The 14,534-nt window shown below is 46.4% G+C and overlaps 1 protein-coding gene across 1 annotated transcript in view; it reads left to right on the top strand.

Annotated features, from left to right (window-relative positions):
• The window catches only part of LOC121920918 (elongation factor 2-like), a 40,871-nt gene that overhangs the window by 16,511 nt on the left and 9,826 nt on the right, over nucleotides 1-14,534 (top strand). Inside the window, 6 exon segments of the mRNA XM_042448210.1 lie at nucleotides 5,882-5,943; nucleotides 5,945-5,989; nucleotides 5,991-6,082; nucleotides 6,384-6,487; nucleotides 6,490-6,564; nucleotides 6,567-6,640. Coding sequence (XP_042304144.1) covers nucleotides 5,882-5,943; nucleotides 5,945-5,989; nucleotides 5,991-6,082; nucleotides 6,384-6,487; nucleotides 6,490-6,564; nucleotides 6,567-6,640 — 452 coding nt within the window.

The raw sequence follows: 14,534 nt of genomic DNA, 5'->3' as shown, positions 1-14,534 counted from the left end.
TCACGCAGGCACACAGTACTGAAGAATGGGTCATGCATTGCAACTATTAGATAGAAAACATGCAATGTGACAAACATCAGTGTAAACCAGTTGGTGTCCAGGTGGTAGTGTGAGATGAAGGTCAATTGCAGACATCATCCAAAAGCATACCACTGAGAAAAGTGGAGGATGTAGCTGCCTCCCTGGTAGAGTGTGCTTGAACTTGAGCTGAAGAGAGTTCACAGCAAAGGTGCATAGTGGCAGTCACCCAGTTCAAGAACCACTGAGTGGTTACAGGGAGTCCCAACTTTGAATTCGAGTAGCAAACAAAGTCTCTCAGATGGTTTCTAATTTGAAATCCTATTCAAATAGAATGCAAATGCCTGTTGGTCATCAAGGGTGTGGAGGTGACACTCAGTATCAGTAGTCAGGTTCAGTACCAGAGTAGGTAAAACAATGTCCTGGCTCAGATAGAAGGAAGAGACCACTTTAGGTAAAAAGGTGATGTCAGAATGGAGCACAACCTTGTCATTGTAAAAGCAAAGGTAGGGTTGGCTGATAAGTTTGCTGGCAAGCCAAGCTGAGGTGATGGCTTCGAGATACGCGGTTTTCCAGGTGAGTAGTGTTAAACCAGTTGTGGCCATAAGTTCAAATGGCTTCCCAGATAAATAGGTTAGAATTAGCTCAAGGTTCCATGCTGAGGTCAGGATCAAGGATGGAGGGTGGAGGTTGTTGTATCCTTTTAGGAATTTCTTGACCAACGCATCCTTGAAGACAGAAGAATGGTTATTGATTTGGAAGTGAGCACAGATTACAGCAAGATAGTCCTTTAATGAGGAAAGTGAAAAACCTGAGTGTCTGTTAATGACCTAACAAATACCTGAGATCGAGAAAGTCCTTGTAAGACCTCTGGGTGAAAGGCTTGTGAGCTGCGAGCATGACATTGTGGATGGACTTCGGGAGGGTAGTCAGGGACAGATCCTCCAAGCCATGAGACGGAAGGTCTCAATGTCTGGGGTGCCGAACCAGACCCTTGTGGGTGGTTGAGAAGGTTGGGACAGGATGGTAGTATTCTTTCTGAGACATCTGAAGAAATGGCGCAAACCACAGTTGCCTTGGCCACCATGGAGTGACGAGGATGACATTGGAGTGGTCAGTCCTCATCTTGGTGATTACACTGGTCAGTGGGAATGGAGGAAAAGCATACAGCATCTTCGTGGGGCAGGAAGGCTATGGCTCTTCTGGAGTTGAGCATAGCCCCAATGAAATGGACCTCCTGGGATGGAGAAAGAATGGATTTTGTCTCGTTTAATCTAACAGTGGCAAGGCGAAATCGACATCCTGAAGTAGGATGTGCTTGGAGGAAGCCATGAAAAGCCAGTCATCCAGGTAGGGGAAGACGGATAAACCGTGTTGGCGAAAATATGCAGCCACCACTGCCATGCACTTCGTGAACACTCGCAGAGCTGTGGAGAGGCCAAAGGGGAGAACTCAAAATTGAAACTGGTCAGCACTGACAGCGAAGGCAAGGAACCTGTGATGGTCCTGATGAATTCTTATGTGAAAATAGGCATCCTTGAGGTCGAGGGTGGCAAACCAGTCCCCTTTCTGCAAAAAGGGAAGAATAGAAGAAAGCATTGCCATGCAAAATCGTTTGTAGGAAATAAAGGAGTTCAAAAGGTGCAAATCCAAAATGGGCCACAGACCCCCATCCTTTCTAGAGACTTTTTAGAGACTCTTGAGCCTGAACCCAAGAGGTAGCCATGGGTTTGATAGCGCTTTTGTCCAAAAGAGAACTCACTTCGTTGAGTAAGGTTCTGAGGGGGTTGTAATACATATGATTCTGGTTGGAGAGGACTCTTCGAATTTGAGGACATAGCCCCTGCAGATGAGGTTAATGACCCATGAATCAAGAGTTATTTTGGCCCAAGAGTTTGTAAAGGGAGCCAATCTATCCCCAAAAGGTGGTGACGGGACAAAGTGTGCAGCAGGGCATCACAGCCTCTTCTTGCCTTGTTCAGCACCCTTCTTCCTGAAGGACTGCTTGTACTGGGGCTGGGCTAGTTGCCATCCTCCAGACAAGGAAGAGGACTGCGATGGATATTGCTGGTGAGGATGTTCCAGCTGATATTGTTGATACTGATATAGAGCATAGGTGAAACTTTGCTATCTGTACCAACGGCAAGGAGCAGACTAAGATGCAGAAGCAGACATAATGTATTTCTTGGCTCTGGTGTGCATCTTGTTCTTAAAATCTAACTTCTTGTCTGTCTCCCTGTTGAAGAGGCCAGTGTCGTCAAAGGGCATATCCTCGATCGCCGCTCTTGTCTGATGTGTGAGGTCTGAGGCATGGCACAGAAGGGCCACTGAGCCAGAGATAATCTTGGCAGCATAGTCTGTTGAATGTTGTGCCAAGGTAATCTGCTGAGCCCCTGGGGAGTGGGCTTCTGCCTGGAGTGCCATAGCCAGCCTCCTCTTTTCATCTGGTAGGTCATCAAACAGAGGCAGGACTCACTCCCAGAGATGCTGCTGATAACGCCCCATGCATGCAGCATAGTTAGCCACTTTCAGGTGGAGAACTGCTGCCACATAGAACTTCCTGGCTGTCCCATCCATCTTTCTGCCTTCCTTATTGGTATGGGTAGTAGAGGTTTTTGGTGTGTAAGTGAGATGCAAGGCCTCTACAATGGCATCTGATGGCGTAATGCGGGATTGTGGTGGAAGTATTCCATGAGTGCTGGGCTATCTTGGCCATAGAGGGCAAGAAGCCAAGAAGAGGCTGGAGCGAGGACCTTGCAGTGCACCTGCTCATCAGTCAGGTCCAGCGCACCAGAGTCCGTATGGTAGACCTCGATATTAAGAATGTTGCCCATCCTAATCAACTGCACAGCAAAAGATCAGACATTATCTGTTGAGGAGGCTGAGTCATGAATCACCAAGGCCTGAAATGAAGAGCAAGACCTAACTCTCCCAGGGGAGGAGGAAGCTGCATCCACCGTGACCAGAGAATGCTGCGAAGGAGACCTTGGATAGGGCCGGGAAAGTAACTACTCAACGTGCTGGCACCGGAGGATAGTCCTCAACTGCAGACTTTGAGGTAGACTTATAAGGCAAGGGAGAGCGAGCACCTCAAGACATCGAAGCAGGATACGACACCAGTAACCTGGCTGCAGAATCACAAGCCTGTCCACAAAGCTCCTGAATTAGTCAGCAATTGTGCACGTCCAGAGGGACGTAATAAGAGGCTGGTCTCATCATCAAAAACCAAGTCAGTATAATGTTGGGGGACACTTTCTTCTCAGTACCTATGGTTGGTCTCAACATCCTTGAGGTGGTATTGGGACTCAGGAGAGGTCGAGGGTCAGTCTTGATCTGAAAAAGACAAAGTAGCCATCATCTCTGGGGAATAGGAAGTCAGATGGACAGGCAACTCAAGAGAAGCATGTAACTCGCCCTCCTAGGCTGAACCAATTATCTACTTCAACAGTGTGAAGAGACGGCACTGGGGACATCTGTGGGGAACGAGAAGACTTGGACAGGGCAGGCACCTTTTTCTGTGGAGGCTCCATTGCAGCCATGGAGGAGGCAGATTTTTCAGAGCATTTCAGTTTATGTGTTGAGTCTGAAGAACGTTTCTTCCTTTCACGCTCACTTGCCTCAGCATGGGAAGAATCCTGGTGCTTTTTTGAGGAATGATGTTTGTGTGGTGACCCATCAGAATCTAAGTGTTACTGTTGAAGAGTGGTTTTCCTTTGCTTCACGGTCCCGATTGGATTTAAGATGCCACATTTTGTGGCAGAGGCCTCAGAGCGGCTTGTTTCCAACGAAGCAGTTTTCTTTGAGGACGGAGACTAAAAGGCACCAACACCATAACGTGTGGCTTGTAGGACTTGGTATAGAGAGTCACTTGAAGGCAAGCTCCTCGAATCTTGTGAACCTAGATTGAAACCTCAATGGGGTGAAATTGGACAAGCACAAGAAGCACCTTGAACATGGGTCCTGGCCAGGAATTTTCCCATCACACTGCACACATTTTTTAAAAGAAGAAGGGAAAGGCAACTATAGCCAGGAAGGTATTCCAACTGTAACCAAGGCCCAACCTGAGCCAGCCGGCTGAGAATAAGAAAATCCATACGACAGTCCGAGTCAAAGCGACCGATGTACCAAGCCAGATCATTAGAAGTAGTCTGTATAGTGAAAAAAGACAGGATTCTGAGAGTGAACTTCCTCAAGCTGCTAGCGCAGCAGACAAACTGAGGGAAAAGAGCGGGAACATTAAGGGTATATATACGAAAGGGGCAAGCAACGCCAAAAGTTTTCCCAAGCGATTCCAGAAGGTTCTGAAGCATCTGCACAGGCGCAGAATAACCCCTTTGTGCATTCACAGAGACCACGGTGAAGATTATGATTTACTTTTTAAAAGTGTTTCCAATGTCAACCTGTGAGTGGAACAAAAACTGGTAGAATAATTTTAAAAATTGTTAATGATATACTGAATACATGAAAGACATACAGCCAGGCAGCATGCAAGGAAAACCAGACACATAGAAAGGATGATTTGTGAGTCTAAGCATGAGGAGTTAGGAAAGGATCTTTTAGAACAAGAAAAAGTGGATACCTACGACTCTTCAGAGCCAGAGGAAGATAGAAAGGTATTTCAGACTGAGAAATTTAAAAAGTTACTAAAAAGCGTATTATAACATTAGGGGAGCAAAGAATAAGAAAAGAGCAACAGTCTACAGAAAACAAGTGTCTTAAGGTAAAGTTACACAAATGCCAGATTTATTCACAGAATTGATTTGAGCTAGAATGGAAAACATCACTACAAACAAAGAAATATGTAGTGTTATCCCTAGAAATTGTATCATTTCAGCAAAATGATATGGAACTTCTAAGATTCCTCTAGTTCCACATGAAGGCAAACAACATTGAAGGAAGTAGATGAATGAAGGGTGATTTAGTCCTTAGAAATGCTCACGAGGCTCAGCCACAGCTATACAAACTTTCATAGCTGCATCAATGTTTGCACGGCAGTGGTATAGTATGGACCAAAAATGGGAGGTGTAACATTGTTAAAGCACTACGAAGGCCTGGCCGAGTAATACAGTATACGGCAGATGCTGGACGGATTCAGCAGCATTTACAGCATGGAACATAAATGTACTGTTAATCTCTTGAAGTTTTTCTATGGTTATGGCACTGGGAAGTGGACCAAAATCAACAAATAATTTAGCATTTGTTCAATTTAAAGGAGAACATTTTTATGGGAAAATGCTAGAACAAGGTTATGACATGCTACAACAGCAAAGGTCTTTAAGACAGAATCAAAGAAAAAAAGTTTCTACCACAAGAGGAGTAAACTCAGTATTGACCAAAGATTCCACCTGTAGGAGGAAGGTGATGATGTTTGGTCAGTTGTGGACAACTATAGCAATGGCTCAAGGAGTGCTTCAGGTAGTAACTTCAGGTAACATTTTATTCGACAGAAGACTGACAACAGATACCATTTTAACTGTGCCCGAAACAGTGGCACTTACTGTCCAGTATTGAATCTCAACTACAGAGTAGTTAAACTCAAATATGTGAGTTTATGAGATTCAAAATGAAAACATTACAGAAAATAAAAGGGAATCTGAAGAAATGAGATCCTTGGTATCCATAGCTTTAAAAAGGGCAACTGCACAACAATCCCCACGGTTACTCCACCATAAGCAAATATGCAAACATTTCATTTCATTTTCCCATTTGGACAGATGTTCTAAGATAATCTCTGTTGCTCATTGATAGAAGGAATTTCCCCCCATAAATGATTTCTTACTTTTAAAAATTAAATTCCACTGTGCTGTTTCAGCCAATTTCAAGAACTATCTAAGCCTTATTTTTATTCTTGATTTGTTTGCAGGTGTTAAGAATTGTGATCCAAAGGGCCCTCTCATGATGTACATCCCAAAATGTGTCCCCACAATCCGACAAAGGGCGTTTCTATGCCTTTGGGCGGGTCTTCTCTGGCTGGTTTGTGTTCTACAGGCCAGAAAGTGCGAATAATGGGGACCAAACTATACCCCAGGGAAAAGGAAGATCTCTATCTGAAGCCCATTCAGAGGTAGGGGATGTGATGGCTTTTCTCCTTTTGGAACTGCACGCAACATACAATGTTATGAAACACCTTCGGCTTTATGAAGGATGGGAGAGACCTGATAATAGGAGGCACTGTATTTCATTTTTACAAGACTTTTCTCCCCTGCCCTTTTTTTTAATGTGGGAGAATATCAAGTAGAAATTTAGTAACTCAAAGTTGTGGATCTTCACTTAAAGATAATGATAGGTGAAACAGTTGATTTTGAACAAAGTTTAAATGATACAATAGATATTCAAGGATGGTTACCCATCCTCTGTCTTTGTAGAACCATCTGGATGATGGGTCGTTATGTTAGCCCATGTGAGGATGTACCTTGTGGCAACATTGTTGGTCTAGTTGGTGTTGACCAGTTTTTTGTGAAGACGGGCACTATACCACCTTTGAACATGCCCACAACATGAGAGTGATGAAATTTAGTGTTAGCCCAGTGGGGCGTGTTGCTGTTGAAGCAAAAACCCTGCCGACCTACCCAAACTAGTGGAAGGTCTAAAGCGTCTCGCCAAGTCGGACCCTATGGTCCAGGTGAGTGTTATACGTTTGTGACCTGAAATGATTGGTTTGCAGTGGAGCTTTGTTGAAAGTGAAAGTTTATCTGTCCCCCCCCCCCCCAAACTATTTGCAGATATGCCACTAACTTAAGCAGCTATTGCTTGTACAGAACTTGGTTAGGAATCCCAACAAAACAATTTAGCCCTTACAATTTGTAGTCAGTCCATACTGTTAACTGAGCCACTCAGTTCCATCCACTGGAAACTGAATCTGTGCCTCTTTGTAAAAATGGAAGTGGAGAAAATTACATGTCGAGAGTTTATATCATACTTGCTATGTTAATTTGCATTCATGTAATAAAGTTTGGTTGGGCTTTGAGCAACCAGTATATCTGCAAATGTACTTTTCACTGTCCCATTGAATCAAATAGAACATTGAAGGCACAATGAGTAGTTATGCCTCATCTAAGAATACACACTTCATGTGTAACAATTACACTTGCAGAACTCCATTCACACAATTGTGAACTGAAGTGGATGTTGCACCATTCCCTAAAAATAATAACGTATGTTTTAAGGGAACTTACATGTGTGCAAAACACCAACTAAACACCAGCCATGACACCTAACTACATATTTATTAATTGGTTGATGGTGGCAAAGTGGCATGAAGAAGCACTGCAATTACAGGGAAGATTGTACCACTCAGCTGAATGATGCCAAAATGAAGGAGAACAGGAAAGATTTATTGCCATACTGATTTTCACAGTAAAGTCGGAGAGAAAAGATCCAGTGATCCTGTCAAAGCAAGTCGGGCCTGGTCTGTCCCTGAACAGGAAACCACCTGGGAACCTCATAAATATCACTTAAGTTGTAGCAAGGCAGGATGAGGGGATATAAAAGGAGTAAATAATTTACAAATTATTCTCTTGCTTTGTGTGTGTAAGTATAAAACATATTCAAAATTTCTTAGTTGCAAACTTTTCACATCAGATTTCCTGACTATAAAGAGGCAGCTGTCTTGAAGCCAGAAGGTACTGAAAGCAGTAATTTAATTTACTTTCCCTTAAAAGCAGTATTTCAAAAACTTTAAGTGGAAAGTTGGTATCTATTCTGGCTAGAACTACTGGGCGTTATATGCCTAAACATTTGGATAGCTCAGTTTAACATGTAAGAATGTAGCAACATTGGTTTATATGAAAAGAAAAGCTGCTAGACATGGTTGCAAGATGCCTTTTTTAAAATTCAAAATGGTATACCACTGGTACCCCGGTTGGACGAAGAATTCGTCCGCATTCTTTCGTAAGCCGAAAAGTTCGTAACCCGAAACGCTTTTTCCCAGTTGAAAATAACCTAATGCGTTCCAAGAACCTGCAAGTCAAAACAACACAATAGAGGCCTATTAAGCTAAGTACCCTACAATACAATGTAGATACAAAGTGCCTCAGGCACTAAAGAGCGTAACAATGAACTGAGGTCCATTCTAAAGTTTCTAAAGGATAAAGAAAAAAAAGTGTTTTCTTATCTTTGATGGTTCTGGCTTCTCAAGTGAGGCAGGAGAGCTGCTCTCAAATCATCACAGCCATGACCAAAGCAAACCAAACCCCAAGGTGACACCTCTGGCCCCATCAAAGCCAGGCCAGACTTGCAAAACTCAGACCCACATCCCACACTCTCAAATCACACACCCATGACCAAAGAACCCCAAATTTAAAAAACCAACCCCATGGTCACACTCGATGGCCCACATCAAAGCCAGGCCGAACTTGCAAAACTCACACCCACACCCTCACATCATCACAGCCATGACCAAAGCAACCCCAAATGTAAAAACCAACCCCATGGTCACACTCTATGGCCCGCATCAAAGCCAGGCCAGACTTGCAAAACTCAGATCCCACATCCCACACTCTCAAATCATCACACCCATGACCAAAGCAACCCCAAATTTAAAAAACCAACCCCATGGTCAACACTCTATGGCCCGCATCAAAGCCAGCCAGACTGCAAAACGCAGATCCCACATCCCACACTCCAACATCCACACCCATGACCAAAGGCAACAACCAATTTTAAAAACCAACCCCATGGTCACACTCTAGTGGCCCGCATCAAAGGCCAGGCCAGACTTGCAAAACTCAGAGCCCACATCCCACACTCTCAAATCATCACACACCTGACCAAAGCAACCCAAAGTTAAAAAAACCAACCCCATGGTCACACGCTGTGGCCCGCATCAAAGCCGGCCAGACTTGCAAAACTCAGATCCCACATCCCACACTCCAATCATCACACCCATGACCAAAGCAACCCAAATTTAAAAAACCACCCCATGGTCACACTCTATGGTCCCGCATCAAAAGCCAGCCAGACTGTGCAAAACTCAGATCCCACATCCCACAACTCTCAAATCATCACACCCATGACCAAAGCAACACCCAAATTTAAAAAACCAACCCCATGGTCACACTCTATGGCCCGCATCAAAGCCAGGCCAGACTTGCAAAACTCAGATCCCACATCCCACACTCCTCAAATCACACACCAATGACCAAAGCAACCCCAAATTTAAAAAACCAACCCAGGTCACACTCTATGGCCCGCATCAAAGCCAGGCCAGACTTGCAAAACTCAGACCCACATCCCACACTCTCAAATCACACACCCATGACCAAAGCGAACCCCAAATTTAAAAACCAACCCCATGGTCACACTCTATGGCCCGCATCAAAGCCAGGCCAGACTTGCAAACTACCCCACTCCCACACTCTCAAATCATCACACCCATGACCAAAGAACCCCAAATTTAAAAAACCAACCCCATGGTCACACTCTATGCCCGCATCAAAGCCAGGCCAGACTTGCAAACTCAGATCCCACATCCACACCTCAAATCATCACACCCATGACCAAGCAACCCCAAAATTTAAAAAACCAACCCCATGGTCACACTCTAGTGGCCCACATCAAAGCCAGGCCAGACTTGCAAACCAGCTGCAGCCAGAGATCGCGGCAGGGGGGGGGGGGCAGGGGGGGGTGGGCCCCCCCGCTCAATCATCACACCCATGACCATGACCAACCCAGAACCAAACCCAAAGGCCAGAAACCCAAATCTGAACATGCAACACCCATGGTCAGGCCCATCTAAGGTAAAGAAAAAAGTGTGCTGCTGGCAGCTCAGAGTGAGCGGGAAGGAGGAGGGACCTGCTCGCAATCATCACAGCCATGACAAAGCAACCCCAAATCTAAAAAGCACCCACTCTATGGCCCACATCAAATCAAGGCCAACTTTCAAAAGTCACACACCCCACTCTCAAATCATCACACCCATGACCATACCACGCCCAGAACGTCAAACCCAAAGGCCAAAAACCCAAATCTGAACATGGCAACCCCATGGTCAGGCCCATTCGAAAGGATAAGAAAAAAAGTGTTTTTCTTACCTTTGCTGGTCTTGTCATCTGGTCCTGGCACGTCGGAGTGAGGCAGGAGGAGAGGAGGAGAGGGGCAGCCCAAAAAGCCAAATTTAAAACCAATTCAAGCAATTTAAACCACTTCAGCCAATTTATCCAATTCAAGCAATTTAACCACTTCAGCCAATTTATCCAATCAAGCAATTTAACCAATTCAGCCAAGTAGCCATGCCACCAATTTAACAAATTGAACCATTTAAAAAAAAAAATTGTGGTGTTTTTTTAAGGGTCCCACCTTTTTTTTTAAGGGTCACCTTTTGCCTTCTTGGATGAACGGTTCCTCCTCTCTATGAAGAACTGGTCCAAGGATGTCTGCCTTTGCCGGCCCTTAAGCAGGTTCTTAAAATGGCTAAGGCAGACATTATCAAATGGGCAATGGCATGGCTGGTCAGCACCTGCTCAGGGTGGTGCTTCTCCACAAAGGAAGCCACATTGTGGAATTGCCCTCAGAATGTCTTAAATGTCTCGCCGTTGGCAAGATGCCCCCGCAGCCTCCTCCTGCGGGCCCCCTGTCCGAAATGGAGCACGTCCTCAGTCCACGGCAGAGTGTTGCATCGCCGCCAAGGTCCTTGAGGGTCCTCTGTTGTCCAGGTCCTCGGTGTGCCGCCTCGATCAGTTCCCCACGTCGTCCGGTTGTCCACCTCGAGTCCCAGGGACCTTGCGATGGATACGATCTCGTGCACCTCTTCTGTCTTCAACACAAAGGCCACAACACCCCCAACCCAAAAAACACAACACATCCACCAAACAAAAACCACAACCACCCCAACACCCAAAAACCAAAAACAACAAAACAAAACCCAAACCAAAAACCCAACACCACAACAACACAAAAAAACCAAAAAAAACCAACAAAAAGACACAAACCAACAAAAACAAAAACCCACCCAAGCACCGCAACACCACACAAAACCCCACAACACCAACAACCAAAACCAACAAAACCAAACAAAACCAACCAAACCACGCCCCCCAAAGACCAACACACACAACACAACAAAACAAACAAAAAACACCCAAAAAACCAAAACACACCAAACAACAACCCCACAACCCAAACAGAACCAACCCACACACAACACCAAAACCCACAAACCACAAAACAACACACAAACCAAACAAAAAAAAGACAAAAAAACCTGTTTTTTGGGGGTGTTGTGGGGGTGTGGTGGGGGTGGGTGTGGGTTGGTTGTTTGTGTGGGTGGGTTGTTGGTGTGGGACAAAACAACAAAAAACCAACCAACCAAAAAAAACCCCAAACCCAAAACAACAACCAAACAAAAAACCAAAACAACACCCAACAAACCAAACACACACAAACAAAAACAACCACAAAAACCCAACAACCACCACACCCCCAAAACCCCCAAAACAACCAAACCAACCACACCCACACCAAAAACCCCAACCAAACACAACCCAAAACCCACAACCACAACCCCACCCACCCCCCAACAACAAAACCACGACCACACCACCAACACCAACAAAAAAAACCTTTGTTTTGGGGGGGGGTTTGTTGGTGTTGGTGGTTTTGTTGGTGGTTTTTGGGTTTTAAAAACAACCACACAACAAACACAAAAACCCCCACCCAACCAACACCCAAAAAAAAAAAACCCCACCAAGCACACAACCACAAAACCCAAACCCAACCAAAAACCAACGAACCACCCCACAAAACACGCACAACCCCGACCCAACCACCAAAAACCAACCAAAAACACCAAACCCAAAAAACACACAGACCACACCACAAAAAAACACAAACAACCAACCACAAACACCACACAACCAACCAACAACACAACAAAACAAAAAAACCAACCACCACCACCCAAACCCCAAAACACCCCAAAAACACACCCCCACAAACACAAACGAAAAAACCCACCAAAACCCAAACCAAACCCCCACCACACACAACAACAAAACAAACACCAAACACAACAAACAACAGAACACAGACAACAACAAACAACCCCACCACCACAACCAAAAACACACACCCCCCACCAAAAAAACCCCCCCCCCACCCAACACCAACCCACACAAAAAAACCCACACCCACACACACAACCCCAACCACCAAAAAAAAAAACAATAAACAAACACAAAAAAACACCACCCAACCCAAACACAAAAACCAAACAAACCCCAACAAACAAAAACAACACAAACGAACCAACAAAAACCACAACAAAAACCCACAAGCAACACACGAGCAAAAACCAAAACCAAACCAACAACAACACCAAACACACAACAACCCAAAAAACCCAAAACCCCAAACCAACACCAAAAAAAAAACAAACCCTAACACCCCAACCCACAACAACACACAAAACACCAACAACAACAACCAACAACAAACCACCACCCAAACAACCCCACAACAAAACCAACCACAAAACAACAAACAAAAACCAAAACCACCAAACACAAACAACAAACAAAACCACCAAAAAACCCAACCCCCACAAACAACCAAAACACAACCAAAAAAAAAACAAAACCCGCCCCCAAACACCACACACACACAACCCCAAACAACAAAACAAACCAAAAAACAAACCCACAAACACAAAACAACCCAAAAAAAACAAAACCAACGCACAAAAACAAACCCCCCCAAACCAAAACACCACACCCACCACACCACAACAACACCACCACACCCACCACACCACACAAACCACGAACAACAACAACAAAAACCCCCAAAAAAAACCAAACACCCCAACCCACCCCCCACCACAAAAACAAACACCCACCACAACACCAGCACACACACCCCAAACAACCACAAAACACAACACACCACAAACAAAACAACAACCACACACCACCAAACAAAACACACACACACAGACACAAAGACAACAACCGCACCCAACCAAAAACCACCAAACCACAACCACCAACACACAACCACACCCAAACCAAACACCCAAAAAAAACCAAACAAAAAGAAAAAAACCCCCCCCCCACCCCCCACCCCCACCAAACAACCCCAAGCCCACACCCCACAAAACCCCCCCCCCCCCCCCACCCCCCACCAAACACCCCCAACATAACCAACACCCACCCCCCAACCCCCAACCAAAAACACACACCCACCACCCCCCCCCCCAACAACCCCCACCCACCCCCACCGACAACCCAAACCAACAACAACACCCAAACGCACCAACCCAAACCCCAACCACCCCCGCCCCAACCACCACAAAACCCCAACCCACACAACACCAAAAAACACACACACCACAACCACACCACCCCACCCCCACCAACCACACACCAAAACACCCCAACCCCCCCCACCAACACCCCACACACACAAACCCCAACAAAACACAAAACAAACACAACACACAACACACCCCCACCCCCACCCCACACACACAACCGCCACCCCCCTACCCCCGGGGGTTGTTTTTTTTTGTTTTGTGTTTTTGGGGGGGGGGGTGGGGGGGGGGGGGGGGGGGGGGGGGGGGGGGTGGGGGGGGGGGGGGGGGGGGGGATCAGCACCCTCGGCCTGCAACCCTTCCAGGGAAGAAGCATCAGGCCACAGCTTCCTCCATGAGCAATCAGGTTGCGCCTGGTGATCGCCTGCCAGGCCAAGTCCACCATCTTCAGCACACCACGATATCAAAATGCTGCTTCCAGAACCCGAAGGGTCAGCTGTGTGCTCTCCGTCACCGAAGCAACGCTTGAACAGTGGCTGGTGTAGACCTTCTTGAAGTTGGCATCACCGTGGTCCATGGGTTGCAAGAGGGAGGTCGTGTTGGGTGGCAGAAACTGGACCTTGATGAAGGAGAACTCCGCGAGGATGTCCTTCTCCAGGCCATGCGGGTGCGCAGGAGCATGTGCCAAGAGGAGGAGGCACTCAAAGGCAATCCTCTTCCTCCAGGTACCGCTTCACTGTCGGGCGAAGACGCTGTTGATCCACTCGACGAAAAGGAGGCGTGTGACCCATGCGCGGCCATTGGAGCGCCACATCACTGGCAACCTTCCTTCTGGATGTTGTGTGCCTTGAAGGCCCTTGGATTCTCGGGAGTGGTACACCAACAGGGGCTTGACCTTGCAGTCCCCGCTGGCATTGGCACACAACGCAAGTGTGAAGCGGTCCTTCATAGGCTTGTGGCCTGGCAGTCTCCTCTCCTCCTGGCTGATGTAGGTGCGGCGAGGCATCTTCTTCCAGAAGAGGCCCGTCTCGTCGCAGTTGAAGACTTGCTGCGGGACGTAGCCTTCCTCCTCCACCATGGCCTTGAACGCGACGACGAATGCTTCGGCGGCCTGGTGGTCTGCGCGGACGCCTCGCCGTGACGGACGACAGAGTGGATCCCGTCCTCCTCTTGAACCTGTCGAACCAGCCACGTGATGCTTTGAAGTCCAGGGTGGCTGGCTCCTCCTGCGAAGAAGTTCCTTCGCCTGCCTCCTTGCTGGCACGGTCTT

Source organism: Sceloporus undulatus, chromosome 2 (assembly GCF_019175285.1).
Source record: "Sceloporus undulatus isolate JIND9_A2432 ecotype Alabama chromosome 2, SceUnd_v1.1, whole genome shotgun sequence".
In the NCBI taxonomy this organism is placed as follows: domain Eukaryota; kingdom Metazoa; phylum Chordata; class Lepidosauria; order Squamata; family Phrynosomatidae; genus Sceloporus; species Sceloporus undulatus.
Note: the sequence above shows the minus strand (reverse complement) of the source record. Positions and strands in the feature narration are given on the sequence as shown.